We start from the raw sequence: 26,393 nt of genomic DNA, 5'->3' as shown, positions 1-26,393 counted from the left end.
TCTGCAGGCACAAGCAGCAGGCTGAGTTGTCAGGGTAGGCAGTTGCGCAGGCAGCGCACTAGCAGCCGAGGTGAAGTTGAAGCATCAGCTCCCCTGCACTGCAGCTTGCCTGGCCCTCCTGGTGTCAGATCTGTGGGCAGACAGGAGACCTTGCGCAGTCGCACGCACTGGAAAGTGGGAGGCGGCCAATCAGGGGCAGACGCCGAGCAGGCACCGTGCGCACGAGGAAAGGAACAGCCTCGGGGAGAGGTGGTGTCTGTGAGATAGGGATGATGCCGAGAAGCCAGGGCTCCAACACAGAGAGCTCTCGCCTCACTCCGCAGCATCACGTCCCATCTGTGCCTCACGAATGGGGACAACGCCGGGAGGAAGGAACACAGATATCCAATTTATTACATTGCTGCGAGTGGTATTTGAGGGGCGGGACAGTGTGAACAAATAAAAATGCCTGCAAACAAACTTCCGAGCAGGGGCAGGAAACAATAACAAGCGCCCGCCATTACCGTGAGTTGTGTTTGAGTGGCGGCACAATGTGAAGAAACAAGGGCACACGAACAGCGGCTGCAGCCGGGAGCTACCAATATGAGGGGGTGCGGGATTAGGACTTCACTTGTTGCTCCCGGGACGGAAGCAGCAACGCACCTAATGCAACATTAAAGAACAAGCAGTGGTGAACAGCAAAACAAGGAAGTAGTCCCTACATGAATAGATAACGCCGAGCAGCGTAACAAAACTGTAGTTGGTCGGTGCTGCTTCCTGCAAAACGGAAGCAAAACGGAAGTGCTGGATTGGATCACAAGCCAACCATAAGCCCGCTAACAAAATAAATGAGAGAGCTAACGAATGGCGAGTGGCAGGAGAAACTACCGGCAATAGGCGGAGTTTCAGCCAACACTTACAGATTACTTGATGCCTCGTAGAGGCAGCTCATGCGCTGCCTATGCGAGACCTAAAAAAAAAAACAAAGGTGCCTGGCCTTTTCGGACCTGGAGTTCGGACCGCCACAGCGTCTTCTCTGTCAGTAAGTAGCAGGGCCAGCGCTAGGCATGGGCAGCTGCCCAGGGTCCCACGTCTGATCACATCCATGGGGCCTGCACCAGTGCACAACATTCTGAAACCCTTTTACAAAGCCCAGGTAGAAGCATGGTGGAGCGCCAATGTCATAACAATACTTTAGGGGGCCCCTGCAAAGTACATGGAGGGGGCCACCACGTTCTGGACCCAGGCAGAACCACTCAGGCCAGTGGACCGGCCCCCTTGCACATTCCGTCCCTGGATCTGAGGGGTACCCCCACACCACAGGGGCTGCGGGAGCTAATGTTACGCCACTATGCAGCACTGCGAGGGAGTGGGGCACCCTTCCATGGGCCCCCTGGGACTCATAGCCATGAGCTGAAAAGGCTTGAGAAATCTAATCACTGCATCTGCATTAGAACAGCAATTAGATGGGTACTTGAAGTGCTCTTCGGTGTGAAGAGAACCTGGGCCCTTCCTCACAGGAAACAAACATTGGCAAAGCCAATAGGTCACGCCTTTACAAGAGTTATTGGCTTGACAATGCGTTTTTGCCATGTTGTTCACCAGTGTGGCTGCTGTTCAGCAGGGCTTAACATTAGTGGTGAGGAGTGTCCTTTAGTGGAGTGGGGGAGTAGAGTGTCATAGACTGAATTTGTTGGAGTAGAGTGTCGTAGGTTGTAATAGGGGGAGTAGAGTGTTGCAGAGTGGAGTAGAGGGGAGAAGAGTTCAGTGGTTGAGTGGCAGAGAGTGTCCTTGAGTGCAATGTCTGAGTGTAGTGGCGTAGAGTGCAGTGACATAGTGTGCAGTGATGCAAAGTGGAGTGGAATACAGTGAAGTGGCATACAGTGGAGTGGGGTGGAATAGGGTGGAGTGGATTTAGGTAGCGGGTGGATTGGATTGGAGTAGATATGGGTGGACTAGATTGTGGTAGAGTGGGCTGGATTGAGTGGAGTGGGTTGGATTGGAGTGAGTGGTATGGATTGGAGTGGGGTGGATTGAAATGATGTGAGGTGGATTGGATTGGTTTGGGGTGGGGTGGATTGGATTAGAGTAGGGTGGATTGGATTAGAGTACGGTCATTGGAGTAGGGTGAATTACAGTGGAGGGGTGGATTGTATTGTAGTGGGGTGGATTGGAGTGTGGTGGCCTGGATTAATTGGATTGAGTATGGTGGACTGAACTGGAGTGGTGTGGATTGGAGTAGAGTGGGGTGGATTGGAGTAGAGTGGGGTGGATTGGAGTAGAGTGGGGTGGATTGGAGTAGAGTGGGGTGGGTGGATTGGGCAGCAGGGGAGGGGTGGATTGGGGTAGGGTGGACTGGATGGGGTGGAATAGATTGGAGTGGGGTGGAATGAAATGGAGTGGGGTTGATAAGGATGGAGTGGACAGGAGTGGGGTGGGGTGGACTGGAGTGGGGTGGATTGGACTGACGTGGGTTGATAGAGTGGGGTGAATTGTATTGGGGTGGGGTGGATTGGAGAGAACTGGATTGGGATGGGGTAGATTGTAGTGGAGTATACTGGATTCTAGTGGGGTGGATCTGATTGGAGTGAGGTGAATTGGATTGAGTGAAGTGGATTAGATTGAGTGAGGTGGATTAGTTTGAGCTGGGCTGGGTTGGGATGGATTGGATTATGGTGGACTGGATTCAGATGGACTACATTGGGGACGGTGGATTGGAGAGGGGTGAATTGGAATTGGCTGGATTGGGGTGGATTGGATTGAGGTGAGGTTGTTTTGATTGGGATGAGGTGTACTGGATTGGAGTGGGGTGGAATGGAGGGCAGATTATTTTGGATTGGAGTGGGATGGATTGCTTTGAATTGAATGGGGTGGATTGTTTTGGATTGGAGTAGGGAAGATTGTCATGGATTGGAGTGGGGGAGATTGTTATGGATTGGAGTGGGGGCAGATTGGTTTGGATTGAATGGAGCAGATTGTTTTGGATTGGAGCTGAGTGGATTGGATTGAGGTGAGGTGGATTGGATTGATGTGGGGTTGATCGGATTGGAGTGGGGTGGATTGTGGTGGATTGGAGTGGGCAGATTGTTTTGGATTAAATGAGGCCAATTGTATCTGACTGGAATGGGGCAGATTGTTATGGACTGGAGTGGGGTAGATTGGTGTGGGGCAGATTGGAGCCAGGCTGATTGTTTTAGATTGGAGTCAGTCAAGTTGCTTTAGATTGGAGTGTGTGGATGTGATTGGGGTGAGGTGCATTGTTTTGGAGTGGGGAAGATTGGATTGATGTGATGTGGATTGGATTGGAATGGAGTGGGGTGGATTGAAGTGGGGTAAATCGGGATGGAGTGGGTGGATTGGGGCAAGGTGGATTGGATTGTAGTGGGGCAGATTGGAGTGGGACATATTGTTTTAGATTGGAGTGGGGAACATTGAAGTGGAATGGATTAAAGTGGGGCCGATTGTTTTGCATTGGAATGGGGCAGATTGGAGAGGACAGCTTGCTTTGGATTGGAGTGAGGTGGATTAGAGTGTGGCAGACTGTTTTGGATTGGCAAGGGGTAGATTGACCTGAAGTGGATTAGACTGGGGCACATTGTTTTAGATTTGATAGAAGCAGATTGTTTTGGATTGGAGTGGGGCATATTGTTCAGAATTGGCATGGGGCAAATTTGTTTGAGTGGGGCAGATTGTTTTAGATCACATTGCGGAAGGTTGGAGTGCCACAGATTGGAGTGGGTGGGCTGGGAGGATTGGAGTGGATTGAGGTGAGTGATTTGTTTTGGAGTGGGTTAGGGTGCATTGGAATGGTCTGAGGTGGACTAGATTGAATGGGGCGGATCGGTGTGGAGTGAGACGGGGTGGATTGGTGTGGATTGGAATGGGGCACATTGAATTGGGGTGGATTGGGGTGTACTGCATGATTATGTGTTAAAGCATAATTTCAGAAATTATACATAAGAAAGAAACAACGTTGCTTTGCAAAAAGATAATCCTCATCTTTTGAGAACAGCAGCCATGAGCATAAACAAAAGAAAACATGAGTGCAAAGTGAGACAAGAATACTTGGAAAAACAAAAGAAAGTTAACTATAGAAAATAAATATTTGCAATTTTGTTTGTCCTGTTGGGAACGTTTTTACCAGTCACACACCTTCTGTTTGCTGGCCACTAAAAGTTAAACACAAAGAAATAGTACCTCAATCATGTTGGGAGCAGCTGACGGGTACTGATTAAGTTGAATTAATCAGCGCTTTGTCCCTGCTCCACAGAAAGGAACGGAAATTATGTTAGGCTTGCCATGACAAATTATGAGGCTGCAAAGAAGAGGGCAATGGAAGCCAACAAATGCTAAGCAATGGGCGCAATTTTTGTTAACAGCAGTGTCTCACAAGGGAGAAGCATGCGCTTGCGTATGCTCTCACAGGCACGACCCTAAAAAAAGAAACATTCACATCACAATTGGCATTGCTCACTTAGGACGAAGGAAAAGGATGAAGCGCATGCAATGGAGGAGCAGTGAATGTAAAGGGGGTAAGTGTCTGATAGTATATTTACTACCATTTTGCACCATGTTTGTGTCACAAAAGTGATGAAAATTTGCAAACAAATGTTTGTTCAGAATTGACTTTCCTGTGCAAAACTTGTTTTGAGCTGGAAAGTCACCTGAAAGTAATGCAACGCAGTGCTTAATGCTATGTTGAACTACTTTTGCATCAAAGGGACGTTCCATCAGTGGTACTTGGGTTTTTGCATGTGACCACTCATGGGATTTGATGGAAAACCTTCTCTACTAAAAAAGCAGGAGGGTTTTACCTAAAAAACAATGCCGTTTTGACATTGGCATTATCGAGGAGAAATGCTTTTATTTCTCCAATATTTTCTGTCTTCACATGTGTGCTACACTGTATTGAAAACATACAAAGTAGGAAAAGTTTAAGAGTTAGTCTAAGCGAAGTATTTTGTACTGGAAGGGCAGTCTTCCAGTAAAAAACCTATGCTAGACTTGACACGGACACTTTTGTACTAAGGTGCAAAGGTGTGTACGTGCCGTTGGTAGCCTAATTATGTGCCAGTGCTGGCGAGAGAGCAGGACAACTCTGTTCGCTATAGATATAGCACTGTCCTGTTCTCGCCCTCTCATGGAACCCAGCGCAGCATTTTTGGTCGTTCGTCTGTGTTGCCTGATGTTTTAGTATATATACCCCCTTGGAGAGAGAGGAGGTGAAACGTATTGGAATGAAGGATGAATAACCCAACAAATAAACAGTGTAGATCTGGTGGAACCAGCGAGAAGAGTTGAGGTTGGAGTGAAAGATCAAAGGAGAAAAGTAGTGCATGGATGTAGATCTAAGAGTGGCAGAACCATCAGTATACCTAAAAGTGGCAGGAGAAGGAATATTGATAGGTGGTTGTAAGAGGGAAGCACCAACAAGTGCAATAAAGAGGCTGAGAGTGAGAGACAGGGCACAAGTAGATATAAGATGGGTTGAAGGAGTGAGACACTGACTGGGGATATGCAAGTGGTGACATATACAGCAGGCTGGTGAGAGTTGGTTGTAATAGGGGCACAATCGGTGGGAACGGTAGAGCACCGGGGGAGAGATGAGTTGTAATGTAGAGCATGGAAGGGAGAGGTGGGTGTCAGAGAAGCAGAAACAGTGAGACAAGATAAAAGACTGGGAATGTCAAAGTGGAGAGGTGGATGTAAAGGGGATAGACCAGCAAACCAAAGTTAGGGGAGGGAGAGACGAGAGGTGAGGGGCAGTACATGTTTGGAAAATGTTGATGTAGGAGAAGCAGAACCATCAAGAGAACTTAAGAGGCGAGAGAGAGAGAGAGAGAGAGAGAGAGAATGGTGAGAGGTGTAGAAGTGGATGTAAAAGGACAGAATGGAAGGTAAGACACAGGGGGAGAGTTGAGGTGAAGTATAGAGCATGGAAGAGAGGTAGATATAAGAGGGACAGAACCAGAAAGAGAAGGGATGTTATGTTATGTTATGTTATGTTATGTTATGTTAGGGGCATTTGTATTGCGCACAGCTGCCCCAGCTAAGGGGCGTCCTGGCGGATGAAACTAGGAGAGTGAGAGCGAAGGATGTAAAAGGGGAAATATCCACAACATAAATTTAGAGGTTGGGGAGAGATGAGAAGAGTAGAGTTTGGAGTGGAGGGATGAGTGTAATTGGGCCGAATCCGTGAGAAAAGATAAGAGGGTTTGGGGGGATCAAAATAGAGAGGTGGATGTAAATGGGACAGAGTCAATGAAAAAGTTAGGATGCTTGGAAGAAGATGAAAGGTAAAGATAGTAAATGGAGAACAGCCATGAGTATGAGAGGCAGAACCAGCAAGGTCACATAGGCAGGGAGGAGAGATGGTGGGAGATGTGGATGAAAGAGGGCAGACCTATCAAGAGATTGTAAGTTGGTAGGGAGAAATTAGGGGAAAGGTGGATTTGAGATGGACAGAAACAGTAACAGACAGTTAATGGCTTGGATAAGGATGAAGGGTAAATTAGGTAAGCAGAGGTTGATGCAAGAGGGGCAGAATCAGCAAGAGCAGGGGAAAGGACAGGGGCAAGGAGAGAGGTTTATGTAAAAGGGGCAGAACCAGCAAGAGAAAATAAAAGTAAAGGGGAGAAGGAAAAGGGATATTTGGATTTAGGATGACAAAACCCACAGAGAAGATAAAAGGCTGGGTGGAGAGTTAAGAAGTGAAGAGTAGGACAGCGGAGTTAGATATTGATGAAACAGGGCCAGGACCAGCAAGAAAAGGTGAGAGGCTGAGTGGAAAAATGAGAGGTAAAGACTAGATGGGATAGATGAATGCAAGAGTGACAGAATCAGAGAGAAGGTAGGATGCCTGGGAGAGATGAGAAGTGAAGTGGAGACAATGCAGGGATGAAGTGGATATAAGAGTGGCAGACCCAGAAAAAATAGGTAATAGGCTGGGCAAGAAATGAGGTGGATGTAAGTGGGCAGAACTGGCAAACAAAGTAAGAAGCAGGAGAAGAGGTAAAATGTATTTGAACTAGTGTGTGCTGCTAAATTCATGAAGCCTTCAGCTGAAGTTTGCACATTCATATCTCTTTATTTTCCATGTAAAAAAAAAATAGAAAACAGTCTTAGTTGTGAGATGTGTGTGTCTCCTTCTCAAAGGGTTGTGATCTTTAACCATCCTAGATGTGTCTGCAGAATTTCATGTGTACTCAGTTACCCCTTTCTGTTAATTTTTGCTCCCAGTGGGACCGGTTCCTGTCCATGACCTCACCGGACAGCTAAGAGAGATCATAGCCCCTGCCCTGGCATCACTTTGCAAAATCTTGCTTACATCGTCATCGGTTGCTATCAATGTGAAAACAAAAACTGTGGTCATTCTTTGCATCGACTGACATCTCTTTGTTGCCTTTTTCTCTAAAATCTCACAATTTTAATGTAATAAGAAAAAGTCATAAGTATATTGGTGAGACCTTTACTCCAGGTCAGGGGCAATAGGTAATTGACTGGCAATGTCTGCTGTGGATACTGTTGTTTAAGATTGCTGTATCAGACCTTTAGAATATTTGATTTTATTTAGAGAAGAGTTATTCATTTTGGAAATGTATCTCTCCAAAGGTGGCAATAGTGAGCAGTCAAAGCTTACTCCAGGAGGTACTAAAGGTATTGAAACTCAACTACAGTATGACTCGTAATTGTACACATTAACCACCTTATCCAGCCAGCCTAGCTATATCTTGTAAAAGGGGCTAGTTTAAAGAATGTGGTTATGGAATGAACCACCTAAAAATGGTGACTAATGGGCCCCCTATATCCAACAAACGTCTTTAGATGTCTCTGTGTGTGCAAAATGTCCTGCAAAGTGATAACAGACAGTAGCCCACCCATCAAGACTTAAGTGCTGTGAGGTCCAAGGAAGATGCCTAGGCTCAGACAGGAAAGGCAGAGGACCTAGAGCTGACCGATAAGCCAATGGGGCAATTTTATTTATCACTGTGGATAAACCGGTCTCCTTAACTGGGCTGGATTGGCCTCTGGTGCACAACCTAAACAGATGCAGCAGCTTCAGGGTTGCTGTGCACAGAATCAGTCTGGCTGTGCTTTCAAAGCCAGCTAGCTCATTTAATGTGCAGAATAACACTGAGCAGGTCTGGGCAAGGACAGTATGATGTGTGCCTCTTCTCCCCACCACAAATAATCCCAAACCTCAGGAGAAGTAGCTCGGTTGCAAAATTCACTGAAATACTATTTTCTCTCATATTCCATTACATGCTGAAATGAAGGATATATGAAACAATAATTATGTATATTCATGGTAAGTATTTAAAAGAAGCTCTTGGGCCCTATAAATACAAATAAAAACACACAGGAGGAACTATTAATACAATTTCAACTTTGCCATGAAGTCAGAAGGCTTGCATCAACATAGAATAAAAAACATAAATTATCAATTGAGTAAATATGTTCTTCAACTATTTCATATCAATGTAATTAATTATTTTGTAACTTTTAAACTGATGACTAGCACGTTAGGTGAATAAGCATTATTATTGAATTCAAGGGAATTACAAAAGGTGTTTTAAAGGAAGCACCATAGCTTAATACAAAGGAACATTATAGTTAAGGAGAGGCGAAATCTGTCAACAAGAACAGGATCATGGCTTGTCTTTGTCTAGGTTTCTTTCTCAGACTGTTCACAGTATCTATTATTGTGGTACGTGAAAATTCTAATGTTGTTTATATGCCATAAGTGCAGACGCAGTCTGCATGCATTTGAAATTTGAAAAACATTGCTAAGTGTATCATTTTGTACATGCAAAAATAATAATACAGACAGCAGAAATATTTCTGTATCCTCATGCACAACTGTGCACTGAGAAAGTCTCAATTGTGTTAATAAATGCTTTTCTTTTAGTCCCGCCCCTAGTTACGCCCCAAACTCCACCCTTACTCCATTACTCCATGGCTTAATGTGGTGAGTGCCTGCAATTATTTTTCCCATTTGAAGCACTACCCATACCCATACCCATTTCAACCTCTAAATCTCATACTGAAAACACTTGCTCGCCTTGGTCTAAGAATCCCATATTTGTATTTGCACAGCCTCCTTACATAGATGTTCAGAGCAGTCTGAGGTTGGACTCATCAGCCTGTGGGTCCACAGACTTGTCCCATAAATTCCAACCGGCACCGCCACGATGATCACAGTCCACCACCTCTCGTAGATCCTGGTCATCATTTGAACGTTTCTTAATGTCTTGTTGCGAGTCAAGCAATGGATTGACTTAACGGACGCCATTGTATGGCCATCAGAGGGTTTGAGAGAAGACCCCTCAGCACCAGGAATCTGACCTTTAGTTTACTGTTCTTACCACAAAGGGGCAGTTTATCCCTCTTCACAACTTCCAAAGGTGCACTCCCCTACTAGGCGTGCCCAACCTGGCATAGCCAACCACAGAAATTAGTGTGACCAATAAGTACGTTAATTTCCTTTATTGAAATAAATGTATCACATAAAAGGCCGACACTTTTTTCACAACTACTATGTCGCTTTTCAGGGTGAAAATCTCATCCGAATCTATTTTGCTATTCTTGTCGAACAGGAAAAAGGGCAAAGCCAGCACTGTGGAGATGGTACAATAGTCCATCCCTGGAATCCATCAACATACAGTAATGCTCCTTTCCAGAAATGTTTAACTTGGACGAACCTCCATCATAGATCAAAGAAGTAGGACAGATGTGACCTACATCACGGACAGATGGACACAGAGTTGTCAGTTTTGCGCATCATCTCTGCTGCAATGTATGTCTGCACGAGGTGAGAAAAGCTAGAGCTTCTGGGATTGCATTACTGAATTTTTTTTAAAAATCATTTCTGACTCTACTTATCTTATTGGATTTTATCTGTATTTATTTTTGGTCTGTAAAAAAATTAAGTTGCGCTTATTTCCATGTTTATTTAACTGATTAATGTATGCTCACTCTCCAATGACTGCAGGGTTTTAGTGAGTAGCAGTATACCAAGGAACCAGACACTCCCCTGAAGACATCAGCACTGTAGTGCTAGCACACCTGAACTTCTGCAGATTTTTGAGCATCATTAAGAAATATGGTCTATTTTAAAACTCCTTGGATTGTCAGAGGGCACAGCTGTGTTGCCCTGCAGTCGGGAGCGACAGCTGGAGAGAGTGATTCAAAAATATATATGTTTTCGGCATTTTTCCGTTTCTAAAAATAAATGCAGACAGTGCAAACATCAGGAACAGGAGACGATAGGGAGTCTGATTGGTTTCCTAGCAGTTGAAGTTTTGTGCCCATGCTTGGCTTTTTCCATTGAGAGCCCGCTACCAGAGCGCCCTGCCTCCCGTGTGGTGCCACGCCTAGGTGCTGTAGCACAACACTACTTTAAAAACATAGGGAAAAATCACATACATAATGCAAGATTACTAGTTCTGCTAATTTTGTACGGTTTTGGTGTAATTTTCCACCAATTTAGGCTAATTTCTTAGCGAAGCTTGCTCCAGAGACGAGTGCACAATTGATATTTGCACCACCTGACTGCAACAAAAACATTTGTTGGTGGGGGCAAATACCTACTGAAGACTGACGCCAGGCTACCTGTGATAAAGTTCAGTCAGGGGCCTCCAACATTTTCACTAACGAGCTACATATGTTTAATGAAACAAATCCTGAGCTTCTAATATCATTAGTGTTTTTCACGGACAAGATTACATTAGTGGCCACCCCGTGCAAGGTTACCTTCCGTGGTCACCTCAGTGCAGGATTGCCAGCAGTAATATAAAAAAGGCTCAGTAAATTTGAAATGCCCCTACAAGGGTAATCCATAATGGCCACAGCTACAGTGCTGCATAATTCACCATTCAAATATCCGCTTTAAATATATTTTCGAATTTATGAGCTCTGAAAATACACACATTTTCATATCAAAAACACACTTTTCAATTTTAGTATACATATATTAATTCATTCAGGCAAACAGCAACTTCTTAATTTAGAAAGTGAGCAGCACGCAGGAGAGCTACTCACAGGTAGTTGGAGAGCTACCAGTAGCTCATGAGCTACTCTTTGGAGAATCATCAGATAGGGAAGCGGGATGCACACCAAGATTCATAATAGAATTTGATCACAATTATTCATTGAGTGCGTGCAAACTGGTATTGTGCCATGCCCAATAGACACTATAAATACACATTTTATCAACTTTCCTTCGAAAAGTGGTCGAAGGAAAGTTTATAAAATTTGTGGTGAATTAACAGGATGAAATATGAGGAATACAAGGATTACCATGAAGGAATATTATTGCCAAAGAGGCGTATTTCAGCAGTGCAATTGGGTGGGCTGTAATGACGCCCCACTTCTAAGTTATTGTTATTTATAGTGTCAATTGGGCATGGCACAATACCAGTTTGCATGCACTCAATGAATAATTGTGATCAAATTCAATTATGAATCTTGGTGTGCATCCCGCTTCCCTATCTGATGATGTATCAATGTATGCCCAGCACTGGGGATAGCACCCGCTTGTTAAAAATTGGATAAATGAGTTAGAATAATGAGTAATGTTGGAATCCACACGACTGAGATAACAACGTGATGCATCAAGGACGGTGGAAAACAATATGAAAAGGAACTTCATAACGATCGGGACAGGAATTGAGCACACTCAAAGATTGATATATGGACATAAACTTGTTTAATGTACATGTTGAGAAACCAGATAGTATTTTGCACTAAAGAAGTGAATCATGGGAAAGTGAGTCCATCATTGCAAAAGTAGTGAGTGTAATGAATAGCTGCACTGGGATGGCGGGAGAATTCAATTAACAAGCCAATCAGGAGGTCAGAGTGATAGGTTAAAGGTGGGAGGAATAGGAAGTGAACAATGGCTCGCTGAAACACACAGATGAACACAGATGGTTTTAACGATTCACGGCAGGTACGGAAAGAGCTGGTAGGGAGATTAAAGGTGAGGAACGTTAAGTGTATGAAACAGTCACGATTAAGCGCGAAGGTTAATGCAAAAGTGGTCTTAAGAAGCGGTAGAAATAAATGCGCGCAAATAAATGAGAAATGAAGGGTAGAATAACGTGTTGCATTGTAGAAAACTAATGAAGGTTAAATAACATGCAAATCTATCGTAATGAGTTTAAGAGCACTTGAAAAGCGACAGGAACGAATGCGCTTATATAAAGGAGAAACGGAAAGTGGAGTGATGTGGTGAAAACAAATGATGGTTAAAGAATATGTAAAACCTTTGTAGTGAGCTGATTAACACTTTATAAGGGCGGTGAAACGGACGGCACGAAAATGCATTAAACGCATACTGTTAGTGGGCAGGGATGGATAAGATTTGCATAATATCTAAGTAAATGGGAGAAATACGGAGGAGAATGGTATTACTGACATATTGGCACGCTATGCGCACAGTGGGGTAACAGGGGCTTTGCAAAAAAGAGGGACTGATTACATGTAAAATGCTTGAGATATAAATAAAGCAACAAGGTAATCTGTTTTGTTAATCAAACATGCACTTCAGTACGCAAACCACAGCTAATATATTAATTGGTGATTGTTTTCATTGTTTATAGTGACCCCTGACGAAGGGCGTTTGGCCCGAAATGCATTGGGTTTTTATTGAATAAAGTGCTGTCAGAGATTAACTTTGCTTCAGCCGTGTTCTTTCAAGAGGTCCGGATGGACACAGTGGGAACATCAGAAAATATGAAAATGGCATTTCACATCCTGCGTGTGGATTCAGAAAGTGGTCGAAGGAAAGTTGATAACATTTGTGATGAATTAACAGAATGAAATATGAGGAATACAAGGAATACCAAGAAGGAATATTATCGCCAAAGCAGCGTATTTCAGCAGTGCAATTGGTTAGGGTGTAATGACGCCCCACTTCTAAGTTGTTGCTACTCTTCGGAGAAGCCAGGTGTAGTCTATTTGCCTGTCTTCCCACTACAGATGTACACTTCCGACTATGTATTACATACAGTGCTTCATTTGACCCGGTGGTTTCCGGTGCTTGGCACCGGCACCTAATTGTTAACACCCTCACTTACAACAGTCTGCTACATGGTGGCGCTGTTTGTCTTATTTAGAGATGAACACAACAACAGTTCTTTATTAATGCAATATACAATAAAAAGTGCTGATAGCTGCCGCCCAAGCCATTCTTATAGCTTTGGGGGCTGGAATAGTCTGAATTGTCACACTTGTAGGAGTGTGATGGTTAGTAGCTGTGTTGGTGCTGTCATTGGCAGCACTAAAAGGGGCAATCGATGGTGCAAGCAGCAGAGGCCTCCTGGCAAGGGCCCTGGCACTTACGTTGTTTACGAATTAAGCACTGATCTCACATAGCACTTGATTTTTTCCTAGACATAATAGATCCATTGAACTAAATGGACTTTTGATTGTTTATTCCAAATATAATGCATGGTTTTCTTTTGAACCACAGGATATCGGTCACACCATAGTGTTGATTACATCATAGTCAGCAACAGTTCAATAAACACTTTTCATTGAATTTTATCAGTTACGACAAATATGCAATGAATACAATAAAGCACTGGCACATTTTTTAACTTTAGGCAGAGGTTAGCGTTTATGAGCATCTGATTTACCACTACCGCCACCCAGTGCGCTAGAAATTCTTGAAGGAGATAATATAGTCATACTCCCCTTTATGCGCGAGTTGGGGTGTATTCCGATTGCAGTAAAAGAACTGAAAATCCCAATTGCAATTAATTCTATAAAGAGGAACATAAAACTAATTTACCATGAAATCGATGTATTCCATTTTCTCTAAATGCATCACCTTAGAAATAATGCGTCATTGGTAATGGAATGGAAAATTCATCATCCGTGGCAACAGAATTGTGGTAAAAGAAGTGGATATATTAGTTGCCTCTTCTTTTAACCTGGTGGTGAGGACTTCAATGAGGTTAGAACATTTGGCTACAATACAAATACATAAAATTAAGAGTGACATGATTAATAAAAAGGTTTTTGGGCACGAAACTATTTGCGAGCTGGAAATTTAATGGTTTACATTTAGGAGATTTCCAGTGTAAGAAATTCTGTTGTTGGTTGACTGGGATGTGAGTCCTGGTCAAGCAGCAACCACAATCCTTGTAACGGTGAGGCACAAGCCAACCCTAATTTTACCTGTGCTTCACCCTCTGGTAGATTGGCACATTGCAGTCAGGCTTTATTCAGAGGCAATGTGTAAAGTATTTGTGCAAAAAATTAAACAGTATTAAAGTGGAAACACCACACAAAAAGGATCCCACACCAGATTAAAAAAATATAATTATATTAAATAAAACATGACTAAAACCACAAACATCCAATTAGTAGAATCAGAGATGTGCAAGATTAAAATTTTCGGTCACAATGGTGGCAAAAAGCACTAAGTGCCAACTGAAGAGATCTAATCGCACAGAACGGTACAAAGTCACAAATATAGGCCGACTGTGATAGAGCTCAGACTGGCTAGAGGGACAGTGTATGTATGTATAAATGTAATCATTTGTTGCGAGTGTTGTGAATAGGTAGATGAGTCTGAATGAATGGGAATGTGAGTGAGTGTGTGTGAGTGCATGTGTGTGAGTGCGTGGGTATGAGAGTGTGTGCATGCATGAGTACATTTGTGTGCATGTGTGCGTGCTTGTGCGCATGTTTGTGTGTGCGAGTGCATGTGCATTGCCCCCCTCCCTGCCAAAATTGTTGGCTGCCACTGCTTCCAGGGGGCCAGGACTGAATGGCACCACTTGGCTGGGTAGACTCACAGATGAAAAACTCCAGGTGCAGGGGTCTAGGGTGTGGGAGCCTTCAGTCCTTGAGGGGAAAGTCAGAAGGACAGCCAACTAGCCCTTGAGTCACTCTGGGGTCCTGAGTTCAACAGATGCAGGTCCAGTCCTTCTCTCCTAGGGAAGAAGGCAAGAGGCACCAGGTCAGCACAGCAGAGAAGCAGTCCAGCAGAGTGATAGTCCTTTCAGCATCACAGCAGCCCTTCTTCCTGACAAAGCATCCACAGGTCCAGAAGTGTACTGAAGAGATGGTGTCTGAGGTCCAATATTTGCACCCAGTTCTGCCTTTGAAGTGGGAGAAGCTTCTAGAGGCTTGACCTTGATGTGCACAGGTGCCCGGCCTTCCTCACTCCCTGGCTCCGGGCTAAATACAGGGGGTATGCAGTCCTTTGTGTGGAGGCACAACCCCGCCTATTCAAGTGTCAGTGGGGCTGTGCCCAGCTCCCCACTCCCATCCATCAGAGATCTAGGCACACCTAAGCTCCCTATTGTGTGGCTATCTATATGAGAACTATACAAACTCCACCTGTCAACTACATCCAGTCATGTGACACAGCAGTAGGTTGCAGGCACCAAATGGCTATGGCACGACAACGCTAACATTCTAAAAGTTGCATTTTCAAGCATCCAGCTTTACCACAAGTTAAGATATTTTATTTTAATTCCAAAGACAGAGGGTCTTGGCTTGAGATGCCATGGATTAGGTCAGGAATCATGGTTCTCGGACTGGTAGGACACCCGAAGCCAGAAATCCTGCCTTCACTGTCCACTGGACCCTGGGTGGGGAGGAGTGTGGAGGGGCACCACCAGAGTTGAGCGGATGCCATGCCTGAGGAGGAGAGCTGTAAACTGGAAATTAGCAGGCTCAAAATGACAACCAATGCGCCCTGCATTGGAGACGGTCCGCGTGCCAGCTGAAGGACCAGAGCAGAGCGGTGCAAAGAGCTGTGTGCTGAGCACCGGATAAGGGATGATTGTAATAGGGTACTGTTCCCCTCCCCCTGTCTTGAGAAGCCCATAGTTGGAGTTCTGCCTGGGAGGACCCTGAGATCAAGCAGTGTCATTTCCAAATCTGAGAGTGCTTGCGATACAGTGCAGACAGCGGGGCTGATTCCTGAGGAAGCCAAGCTTTCCGGGAAATTGCAGGCACGGCTGGTGGAGTATCCCAGGTGCACAGAGGGAGTTGGGCGCCTGATTGCATCATTCCTGCCCCAGCTCTGGTGGGCAAGAGACCTGCTTTGAGTGGGGTCAGAGTCAGAGAGACCTGGGACTGGTTGTACACATTAGGGCTGGAACTGGCAAGCTTGGGGAAGTGGCTCCTACCCTCTTCTGCTGATGCCCACTCTACCCCTGAGCCCTGAGAAACAGGGAATGATGACTGGATTGGGGGTCCCCCTCCCTCTGGAGGAGTGAAGCAGACTGCAGTATCCAGGTGCATAGCACAGTTGGAAGCAGACTTGAGGCCCCTTGTACATTGCCCTGCCATTGGCTAACAACATGGCGTGCCTGAGTGGAGGGTTCTGACCTGTGGATTAGGCCTGTAGCTTCCTCACCAGTGGGAGACAGAGGTGCCTGTTGTGGAGCCTGGAAGGCAGAGCCCTAAACGCTTGTGGATTTGGAAGGGGGCACACTAGGGGAAGCGGCGGTGTGGACAGCTGGCAACAACTGGGAGGTAAAAGCTTAGATGGATGGCAACGATGCAAGGGTGAGCACGGGAAACAGCATACAGGGGGAAACCGAACCAGCTATGGGGTGACTGAAGGACTCACAGATGGAGAGGGTTGCAGATGCTCCATTGTCAGGGGACAGTACTAGCAAGGCGCTGGAGACCCACACAGCAACGGTTCTGGTGGCGATTAAAAATACCAAGGTGATGCTGGAGGCCGAAATAGCTGCTGTGGTCAATGAGGTGGGGATCCTGAGGCATGGCCATAAGAAAATTGTAATGAGAGTAAAGGATTTCAAGATACTAGATCATGAGGTCTGCCTGACAATGAAAGACTTGACACAGAAATGCAACACCATGGCCAGAGAACTCAAGAGCCTGGTGGACCACCTGGAAGATGCCGATGGGCGATCGAGAAGGCACAATGTGAGACTGGTCGGGGTGCCGGAGATGGCTGAGGGTCCCAATATGGAGTTCTTTGTCGAAGACTGACTGACTGAGACAGTGTTACAAGGGAAGCCTTCATGCTTTTTCTCAGTGGAAAGAGCCACCAGGATTCCGGGGTTGGCACCTGCACCGGGGGCAGTTCCCAAACCAATTATTGCCTGACTGATGAACTTTTAAGACCGTGACAACATCCTGCAGATGACACACAAACACTGCCCTTTGTCTCTTTGCAAGAGTGAAGTCAACATATACCCGGAATATAGTGCCCTAGTACAAAAGCAAAGAGGGTCCTTTGTATCGGTAAAAACAATTCTACAACAACTGGATATGAAAACAATCTTTTCTTTCCTGCCAAGCTGAGAATCATATATAAAGAAAGGGCTAATTTCTTTCAATCGGCTTGGGAAGTATGGAACTGGGATTTGAGGTTTAGTTTTTGACACAGACAGCTACAAAAGCAAAAGAAACAAAGGATGAACGGAATGCTGACCAATGCAAGCATTCACCCCCAGTCACAAAATCTGGGTTTAATCCATCATTGTTTTGCTCACCACGCCACCCCAGTTTGGACTCCGCCATATGCTAATCAGTCTGGTTGGAAACAAGCATCCTGGGACCGGTTTCGGGGCATCACCCCTCATCAGCCAGGCTAGCTTGAATCCGATGGCACAGTGAGCACAGTACCTACGTCCCAGCATACCCTTCCCACTCAGGGTGACAAAAGCCAAAAAAAACAAATGATGGACAGAATGCTGAACAATGCATGTATTCACCCCCAGTCGCAACCATCTGGGTGATGCCCCGAAACCAGACCTAGGATGCTTGTTTCAAGTCCAGGGAGGACTTGGTTTGGTGGTTCGGCTGGAATGTTCCCACGAGGAGCAGAGTCAACACTGATTTTCATTTGGCTGGGTCCAAACTGGGGAGACATGGTGAGCAAGAGAACAGTGGCTTAAACCCAGACTGGGGGTGAATGCTTGCATTGTTCAGAATTCGGTCCATAATTTTTTTTTTGTGCTTTTTTTTTTTTTTGTGCTACAGCTACTGGGTACTCACCGTAGCAATAGGGAGCAGGTCCACTTCCATGGACAGGGTTGAAGAAATCAACAGACCCCATGACACAGCAACAAGGGTTGTCACTGTTGACCTGGGATGTCATGCTCTGGGAAACCGAATAAAGAGTGGGCTGGTCTCCAAGTCGCTCACTAGGTACAAAGCTGAAATTGTTTTACTCGAGGAGACACATATGGTGGGCACCCAACACTGCTGCCTTGGACGGGGGAAATAGTAAGTGGCCAGCAGCGTGTAATATACATGAAGCTCTAGAGGTATTGTAATTTTGCTTAAATATTCACTAGCATTCCATGTCACCATACATGCTCAGATGCAGTTGGCTGTTCTTTAGCGATATATAAAGGTAAAGATGCAGTCTTGATTAATGTGTACGCCCAACCAGGGTTGCAGGCAGTAACTCTACCACATCAGGGCAGACTGTTGGCAAACATGCCACAGCCCTTACAGTGCTGGGAGGTGATTTCAATCTAGAGCTAAATTCCCAGTTGGACAGGATGATTACTAGGCCAAAGAGAGAGGCAACAGCGGGGAAGTTGGAAGGGTTCACACAGGCACTTGGGTTGGGTGACATATGACACGCTACACATGGACAGGAGAGGGAATATTCCTTCTACTCCAGGGCACCCAATGTGCTGTCTTGGTTAGAATGCTTCCTGACATAGTTGGCAACCATTCATAGATTCACAGAGGCTAGATACCTACCTCGGGGTAAGAAGAGGAGAAGGAGTAGGTGCTTCTCAGACTTAGAGACAGAACTGCTCTGGTTGGATTAGGAGTATGTTGCCTCCCTGATGCCCCAGCTGAACCGCAACCTCACACATAAGCGGGAAGAATACCACGTAGTAGGCACCAAGAAATCAAAACTTAAACTACTAGCCAAAACTAGCCAAATGGAAAAGGATATATGAGGCCGGGGACAAAGCAGGGGGATTACTGGCTTACCTGGGAAGCAGGGAGAGGGAAGGGCTATACATTAGGGAGCTTAGGATGGAGAACGGGGACACAGTGAGTGGCAACAGGAACACAGCAGAGGCATTTGCAGATTATATGACGGACAACTACGAGACCAGACTGGTTGGGACATGGGTGAGGGAGTTCCTGCGGGACTGCCGAATGAGAAAACTGAGCTCAGCTAGCAGGAGGGAATTCGAAGCAGACCATTCCATGGAGGAGGTAACACAGATGCAGTCGAGGAAGGCTCCTCGCCCAAATGGGTTTACTATAGAATTCTTCCAAATATGGCCAGGAACGTTGCTGCGTTCCCTACATGCGATATATAAAGAGGCGTATCAACTTGAGAAACTGCTGGCAGATGTTCGCACAGTATCCACTGTCCTCTTCACCAAGGAAGGGATGCCTCAGGACAGATGTGATTCCTATAGGCCAATATCTCTGCTAAATGTAGATGCCAAGGTCCAGGCGAAGGTGTTGGCAAATAGACTGTTCTGGGTGGACCAGTTACTCCACCACTGTGTGCAGACAGGATTTCTGTCGCACAGGTTCACTAGGCTGAACCTCAGATGACTCCATAACTGCTAGGCTCCTACCGGGACGGGAGCAGAACCATGGGTTATTGTTTCCCTAGATGCCAACAAGGCATATGATTCCATCGAGTGGCCATTCCTATTTGAAATATTGAGTAAGTTGAGGTTTGACCCCAGTACATAAAATGGGTACGGCTACTCTATAATGAGACATCTTCTTGGGCAAAGCTCAAACGTTGCCTTTCCCAGGAATTTCAGATTGGGCGAGGGATGAGACAGGGCTGGCCTCTATTGCAAATGCTATTCGCACTAGCGGTGGAGGTGCTGGCAGAATGGGTGAACATCGATGCCCAGATCTGGGGATGGACTAGAGGCACGGACTGGGAAGAGCAGAAATGGGTCTACTAAGACAATATACTGCTGTATCTTGTAAATCTTGCCTAGTCTCTCACCAGATTATGTGATATCTTCCGTATTTATGAGAGATACTCTGGTTTGGGGTAAGTCTCTGCTGATTCCGATGGAGAGCTGGATGCTGGAACAGCAGTTGCCGCTAACGCTTAGGGTGGAGACCAACAAATTAAATTACCTCCGCATTTGGGGGACCAGGGGAGCTGATACCCACCATAAAACAAACCTGGGATTGATGGTAAAAGCATTGGAGAATGATCTCTGACACTGGAACTCACTGCCAAACTCCACACTTGGCAAAGGGGCAATGTTTAAGATGATTGCATTGTGTAGGTTCCTCTATGTGTTACAGAACAATACGTACCATATCCCAGATGCCTTTTTTACCAAGTTGAACGCTCTGCTCATTATGCTTCTGTGGGCAGGGGGACAGCCCTTATTGCAATGTCGGCGCTACAGCGCTCCAAATCGCAGGGGGTATAGCGCTACCACATGTCAGGAAGCATTATTAGTTCTCCCAGGTTAGCGTAAAGAATGGCTGGGCTTATGTGGACTAGGATGACCCACCTTTCCAAAGGGAGAGACAGGGATTGGGTTATAAAAGTTACTTGCACTTGCTGTAAGGTTGGAAGATGGGTCCTGCAGCAAGTCCTGCCATGTTGACAGTGGTGTCGGTGTGGCACAGATTGAATAGAGAAATTAAATGGGACAAACATTTAACCCCAACGACCCTGCTTTAGGAAGGGACTAGATTGGGACCTGTCGGAATGCTGCAGGGATTCCAGAAGTGGAATGACATCAGCCTCTCAACACTGGCAGATGTGTGGGACATGAATGGGATTGTCCCATTCGAGCACCTGCAGAGGGAATATCAGATGTCTGGGACGCAGTGGCTTGAATACATGTAGCTGCGACCCACACTCCAGAGTTGAATTCCAAGGGAGGAGGAGACACAAGAGGCCTCTTTACTGGTGAGGAGATTACTGGACAGATGTATTGGGCCATCTCACTAATGTGCAGGTCGCTGTTAAGGAATACACAACTAGAGCTTGGGAGACTGAGGGATTGCTGGGCACAGGACTTTTGTACGATAGATGAAGAAGACTGGCAGTCGGCGCTGCAAATCCTGTTGGAAGCGGCTATTAAGGCAAGCTACCGCTTAATTCAACTGAAGATTTTCCACAGGATGTATTATATGAGGATTTTACTGTTTAAAATGGATGTAGAATGAGTGATGTGGGATGCAACATAGAACTGCAGCATAAACTCATTTTGCTTGGGATTTGGGGCCCTATGGATCTGACGCACTACGAGAAGCTCCTGATAAATTTAGGCTGCATGGTAGCAAAGAGAGATATCGCACGGAAATGGGGGAGCGAAATGACCCCTGGGATACAAGACTGAGAAGCAGGTATGGATAGCTGCATGCTGTTGGAAAGGGAAGTCTTTAAAGGCTGGAGGTGCCCACATAGGTTTGACAAGACATGGGGCGGTTGGGAGTAATATGCTGGTGCTAAAGTGGAATATAGTGTGCAAAAAAACTCTGTAGAAGGGGGAGATGTTTAGGACTGCTCAGTCATAAAGAGATGTTAGCGATTGCTTACATACCATTTGGATCTGGTGGGACTGAAACCTGGGCTCCTTGAATGGGGACTTGCACTATACATTTCTGTGATATTTGCTTGAAAGGCATTGCTGCGTGGAACGTTTGGGATTGGGCATAGGAATGGGGAAGCTGTAAAGGATGTATCACTGTATTGTATGGGTTAGAACCATTGTTTATGCAAAATATTAACATTTATTTTAAAAAAAGTAAAAACATAAAAAGCAATTCCAAAGACATCAAACATGAATGTGTTACCTGTTCCAATTTGGAAATAACAGCTTATTAAAAGTAATAATGTTATCCTGTGGGAGAGGTAGGCCTGGCAGTAATGAAAAACTAATTTAAGAGTTTTCACTACAATGACATGTAAAACTTAAGAGTTTTACATGTCCAGAGTGTCCAGAGTCTAAGCTGGGGGTGACTTATATGTATTAAAAAGGAAGGTTTTGGACTGGCAAAATATTTATTTTGCCAGGTCGAAATTGCAGTTTCAAATTGTGTGTGCAGGAGGCACTGGCAGGCCTGACACATGTTTAAAGTGGATAGTACAATCAGTAGCATTTAATTTACAGGCCCTGGGTACAGGTACTGCCACATTACGAGGGACTTAGAAGTAATTTAAATATGCTGATTGGATACAAGCAAATTCTATCATGTTGTAAGGAAAGAGCACAAGCGCTTTAGTACTGGTTTGCAGTGGAAATATGTTCAGAATCCTAAAGACAGCGAAAACAGAGTTAGCAAACAGGAGGTCTGAAGGCAAAAATGTACAGGGAAAAACTACACCAAGGATGCCTGGTCTAACATCCAGCAGTTATTTTCTTTGCAAGATTGTTTGTCTCACATTTTCCATTATGCTACTCACCTTAAAACTCTCTAAAGACATTACTAAGACAAACAGATAAAAAAATAAACATCTAAAACAGTACTGACAAAAATGCTTCTCTTGCAGTGGTCCATATCCCCCCTTCCTTTATATACCACTTACAACAAGGTGTACTACATGCTAAAGTGGGTGTGTGTGGGGTGTTTAAGGGTATTGAGTTCAACTTTCAACTTTCTTTGCATCTAGGTGTTTACTAATGGCCAGAAAAATCAGGAAACAAATAACTCTTCCATTATAGGACACAAAGACAAAAGCAGGAATTAGAATTAGTATTTGAAACCCTGCAGGGATGGGATACATTTACGGCAGGTAGCAGTAAATGGCCTTGGCAAAGCCAATATGTTTAATATTTCCATCAGGCGTGCACCAAGCGTACTAATTTGATACCTTTTTGTACTGAGGTGCCGATGCCATGGCTTTAAGTGGGCCGGGTCCTGCCGGTGCTCAGTGCCGGCAGGTGCAGAGACGGGTCGCTATCGAGCTCTCCATTTTTGCCCTCACCCTCAGGGTGGAGCATAAATCTTACCTTTGCAACAGTACCACCCTTCACTGCCTTTGATGTAATTTTGAACAGACTCGTTATAGTACTTTCACAGTGACAACATTTCAAATCTGAAGCATTTTCAATATTCTATACAACGAAGCCATAGTTGTTGCTTATTTATCTTATGCAACTAACAACCACTGACAAAACCAATAGTCCAGGTTGGTTGCAGGTGTAATGCTACTTGTTGTATTATATATCTGTATGCAATCACAGAAGCTGCAAAATACCAGTGGTGGGGGCACACTATGCTAAGCACAGATTTTAAGCTTACGTGTTTTTAAGCCACGCCCTGACTTACATTGGACACGCTCCTTGGAGAGACCCCCCCAGTTTCTTCATCCCACTTGAAGCCCTGGCCGATGCAGTCAAAAATATTTGAAAATGCATGCCTCAGTATTTTAATCCCATTGCTGCTAAGCCACTAGACAGCTAGTTATAAACGTGGAAGCCACCTTGTCATGATAAAAAAAAATATAGAGTATGTAGACTACTATTCCAACAGGGTGACAAAGTTTGTAATCAGTCGGTGAGTGGCACAGCAACACTGGAGAGTGAGCAATGACAAACGCATCTGAAAACAGATGAACAAAGCTGTTTTATTTTCTAAGCATCCATTTTTCAAATGCTTTAATCAGTGCTCGCTACTTTCTGATTTTTGTATACAAAATAGTCCCTCATGCAATCCGATGGACAATGACAACACCCTCACAAACAGCAGTGGTGTCTCCTCCGCTAAGGCGTAGGAGCATCGCCGTACTGCTCAAAATGAAAAATAAAATGATTATAACGTATCGTTATTCTCATTTTATTTTCCCTTTTGCAGTCAGTGGTGGGTGGGGCTGGCCAGAGCAGGGGGAGGAGTGGTGTGCACTCCCTGAGTGCGCATGAACTGTTAGGTCGGCCCTCTTGGGGCAAACAAACAGTTAATGTGCACCTTGCATGTTCCCACCAGGCTGCATTACTCAGCCTGGTGAGGAACATGCACAGGCTCCCTGTTCCCATCTGAGGGATGATCCATGGCACTCAGACCAATCAAAACGCTGCATTGCAACGTTGTAATTGGCTCAGTGGAGCCTGTGTGCCTGGGGGCTTCCTGCTGCCGCCCGGGATAGGAAGATGAAGAGGACGAGGACGGATTCAGAGGAGAGGCGGTGGCCAGCCGTTAAAGGTAAGTCATTTTATTTTTATTACGTCTTCAATGGAGCGCTCAACGTTAAAAAGTTCTAATGCCAGAAGAACACCTCAAAGACATAAAGCTAAGCTTATTCCTTAAGAATCTGGTGACTGTTCACATGCCCTCCAAAAATCGGCGATCTGCTACAGCTTTTTTACTGAACCCTCCCAATCCATACATCAAAATTAGGAAGACTGTCCTCATAAGTATCCTCTTTGATGCGTAAAACCTTCCCCCTTATTTACATGTATCTCACTGGAAATAATTTGGTCTTCTGTAAAAATACTCAAAACATACTTGTTGAAATGCTAACAGAACAGGTCATGCTGCTGTGGAGAAGAACGCAGACTGGGGCCGTTAGCCTCCTAGGTGGGGTGACAAGTTAAAGGCCTTCAATAAAGGCCTTAAGAACAGGGATCTTGAAGAGTGAGTAGTGTTCCCTGTTCTGCATGTATGCAGCAATGGCGGCTAGAAGCAGTCAAATGGAGGTGTAGGCAGATCCTGACATTTGAAAACTTTGGTGGGTAGCAAATGATGTCTCGTAATGTAGCTGTGAGGAGGTTTATATGTCTTGGGGTACAAGTAGTGGACAAACCATTTCCCCTTCACAGCATAGCAGGTGTGTGTCGTAGCTCTACGGGCTTCCCTTAGTATGTCCATATATTCCTGAGGTAAATGAAGGTAGCAAAACTCTAGGATCTTAGGAGCCAGATTGCTGGGTTGAGCTGCCTGGGGTCTGTGTGTCGGACCCTGCCTCGATTTTGTAAAAGAAGGTCCGCCCTCTTGGGGAGGTTCTTGTGTGGGGCATTGAACATCTCTAGAATGGTCGAGAACCATGGTTGTCTGGCCTACGTGGGAGCTACCAGAATTAGGATGAGGGAGTTTTGCCAAAGTTTCCTCACCCCATAGGGTGGAAGTGGGAGAGGAGGAAAAGAGTATATAAAGATCTCTGACCTGTTCATCCACAGAGTACTACCCATGGGCTGGGTATATGGAACCATGGAGGAGAAAGTTTTTACAGGTGGCAAAGAGGTCTATGTTTGGGGTGCCCCATCAATTAAAATAAGGGAGGAGGACTTGCAAGTGCAGTTCCCACTTGTGGACCTGTTGCTGCATCCTGCTGAGCAGGTCTGCAAAGTCATTGTTTACCCCTGGGAGAAACCCTGATAGGAGGTGTATATGTTGATGGATTGCCCAATGCTAACTTCAATGAGCCAGTGCTGACAACCGAGGGGAGTCTGAGCTGCTTTGCTTTTGTAGGTAAAACATGACAGTCATGTTGTCGATACGCACAATAACCACCTTGCCTTGAATATCCTAAAAAAAAGGCTTTGAGGGCTAGGTGAATGGCTTAAAGTTTCAGGTGGTTGATGTGAAGACCCTGTTGATGAGGTGGCTACACACCCTGGGCTGTCATGTTATTGAGATGCACTCCCCGGCCAGCGACTGATGCATCCGTAGTGATGGTCATCTGTGGAACTGTGTCCTAGGAAGGGCCTTCAATGCAACAGATTGTTGCTGTTCCACCATTGCAGAGAGGGTAGGTGCTGCTCCTTAGCAACACTAGATCTTCCCAGTGACTCTCCACTTGTAACCATTGATCTAAGTGGCACTCTTGGAGCGAGTGCATATGGAGCCATGCATGCATGAGGGACTATTGCTATGCATGAGGCCATCATATCAAGGTGCCACATTACTGTTTGAACTGTAAGAGAACAAAGTGACTGAAAAAGAGGCAGAAGCTGCTGGAATGCTGCTACTCTTTAGGTCCTGTGATAAGCTTTGCCCACTGATCTTGGGGCTTGAGGTGAGATTAGGTGGTGTAAACTGAAAACCCCAAGCTATGTAATAGAGAGAATGCAGCTTGGGAGTGGGCTAGGTAGTTTTGTCTGCTTGTGCTCTTGATAAGTAAGTCATTTAGGTGAGGAAATACATGAGTTCCCTGCCCCATCTGAGGTGGGCAGCTACCATTGCTAGACATTTGGTGATAACCCTTGGGGCTGTGATGAATCTGAAAGGCAAAACTATGAATTGATAGTGCTGTCCACTCACCACAATGTTCAATTAGTGTAGATGAGCCAGATGGATTAGGATGTGTAAATAGGAGTCCTTCAAGTCAAGTGTATTTATGAGGTTGCCCAGCTGCAGCAGGAGGATAACATCCTGTAGGGTGACCTTATGGAAATATTCCCACACTATGTACCTGTTGAGAGGCCTGAGGTCCAGGATGGGCCAGAGTAGGCATCCTTTAAGGGTTCAGAAAGTATAGGCAGTAGATGCCTTTGCCCCAG

General features: G+C 45.2%; 2 protein-coding genes across 6 annotated transcripts in view; one reads left to right on the top strand and one right to left on the bottom strand.

Moving 5' to 3' along the window:
* CRTAC1 (cartilage acidic protein 1) overlaps positions 1-26,393 on the bottom strand; it is a 1,509,269-nt gene that overhangs the window by 993,841 nt on the left and 489,035 nt on the right. The gene's annotated exons all lie outside the window — the stretch shown is intronic.
* The window catches only part of LOC146867580 (dynamin-binding protein-like), a 220,977-nt gene continuing 206,465 nt past the window's right edge, over positions 11,882-26,393 (top strand). For 3 of the 4 annotated variants that reach the window (XR_014961792.1, XR_014961794.1, XM_085606344.1), the window contains exon 1: positions 11,886-11,929. Coding sequence is in view for 1 of the 4 variants with exons in the window: in XM_085606344.1 (XP_085462470.1) it covers positions 11,907-11,929 (23 nt within the window). In the remaining 3 variants the exon portion in view is untranslated. Of the gene's footprint in view, positions 11,960-26,393 lie in introns of all 4 variants that reach the window. The other variant, XR_014961793.1, reaches the window with a different exon arrangement.

Source organism: Triturus cristatus, chromosome 1_2 (genome assembly GCF_964204655.1).
Source record: "Triturus cristatus chromosome 1_2, aTriCri1.1, whole genome shotgun sequence".
NCBI lineage: Eukaryota > Metazoa > Chordata > Amphibia > Caudata > Salamandridae > Triturus > Triturus cristatus.
This window is presented reverse-complemented; position numbering and strand designations above follow the sequence as displayed.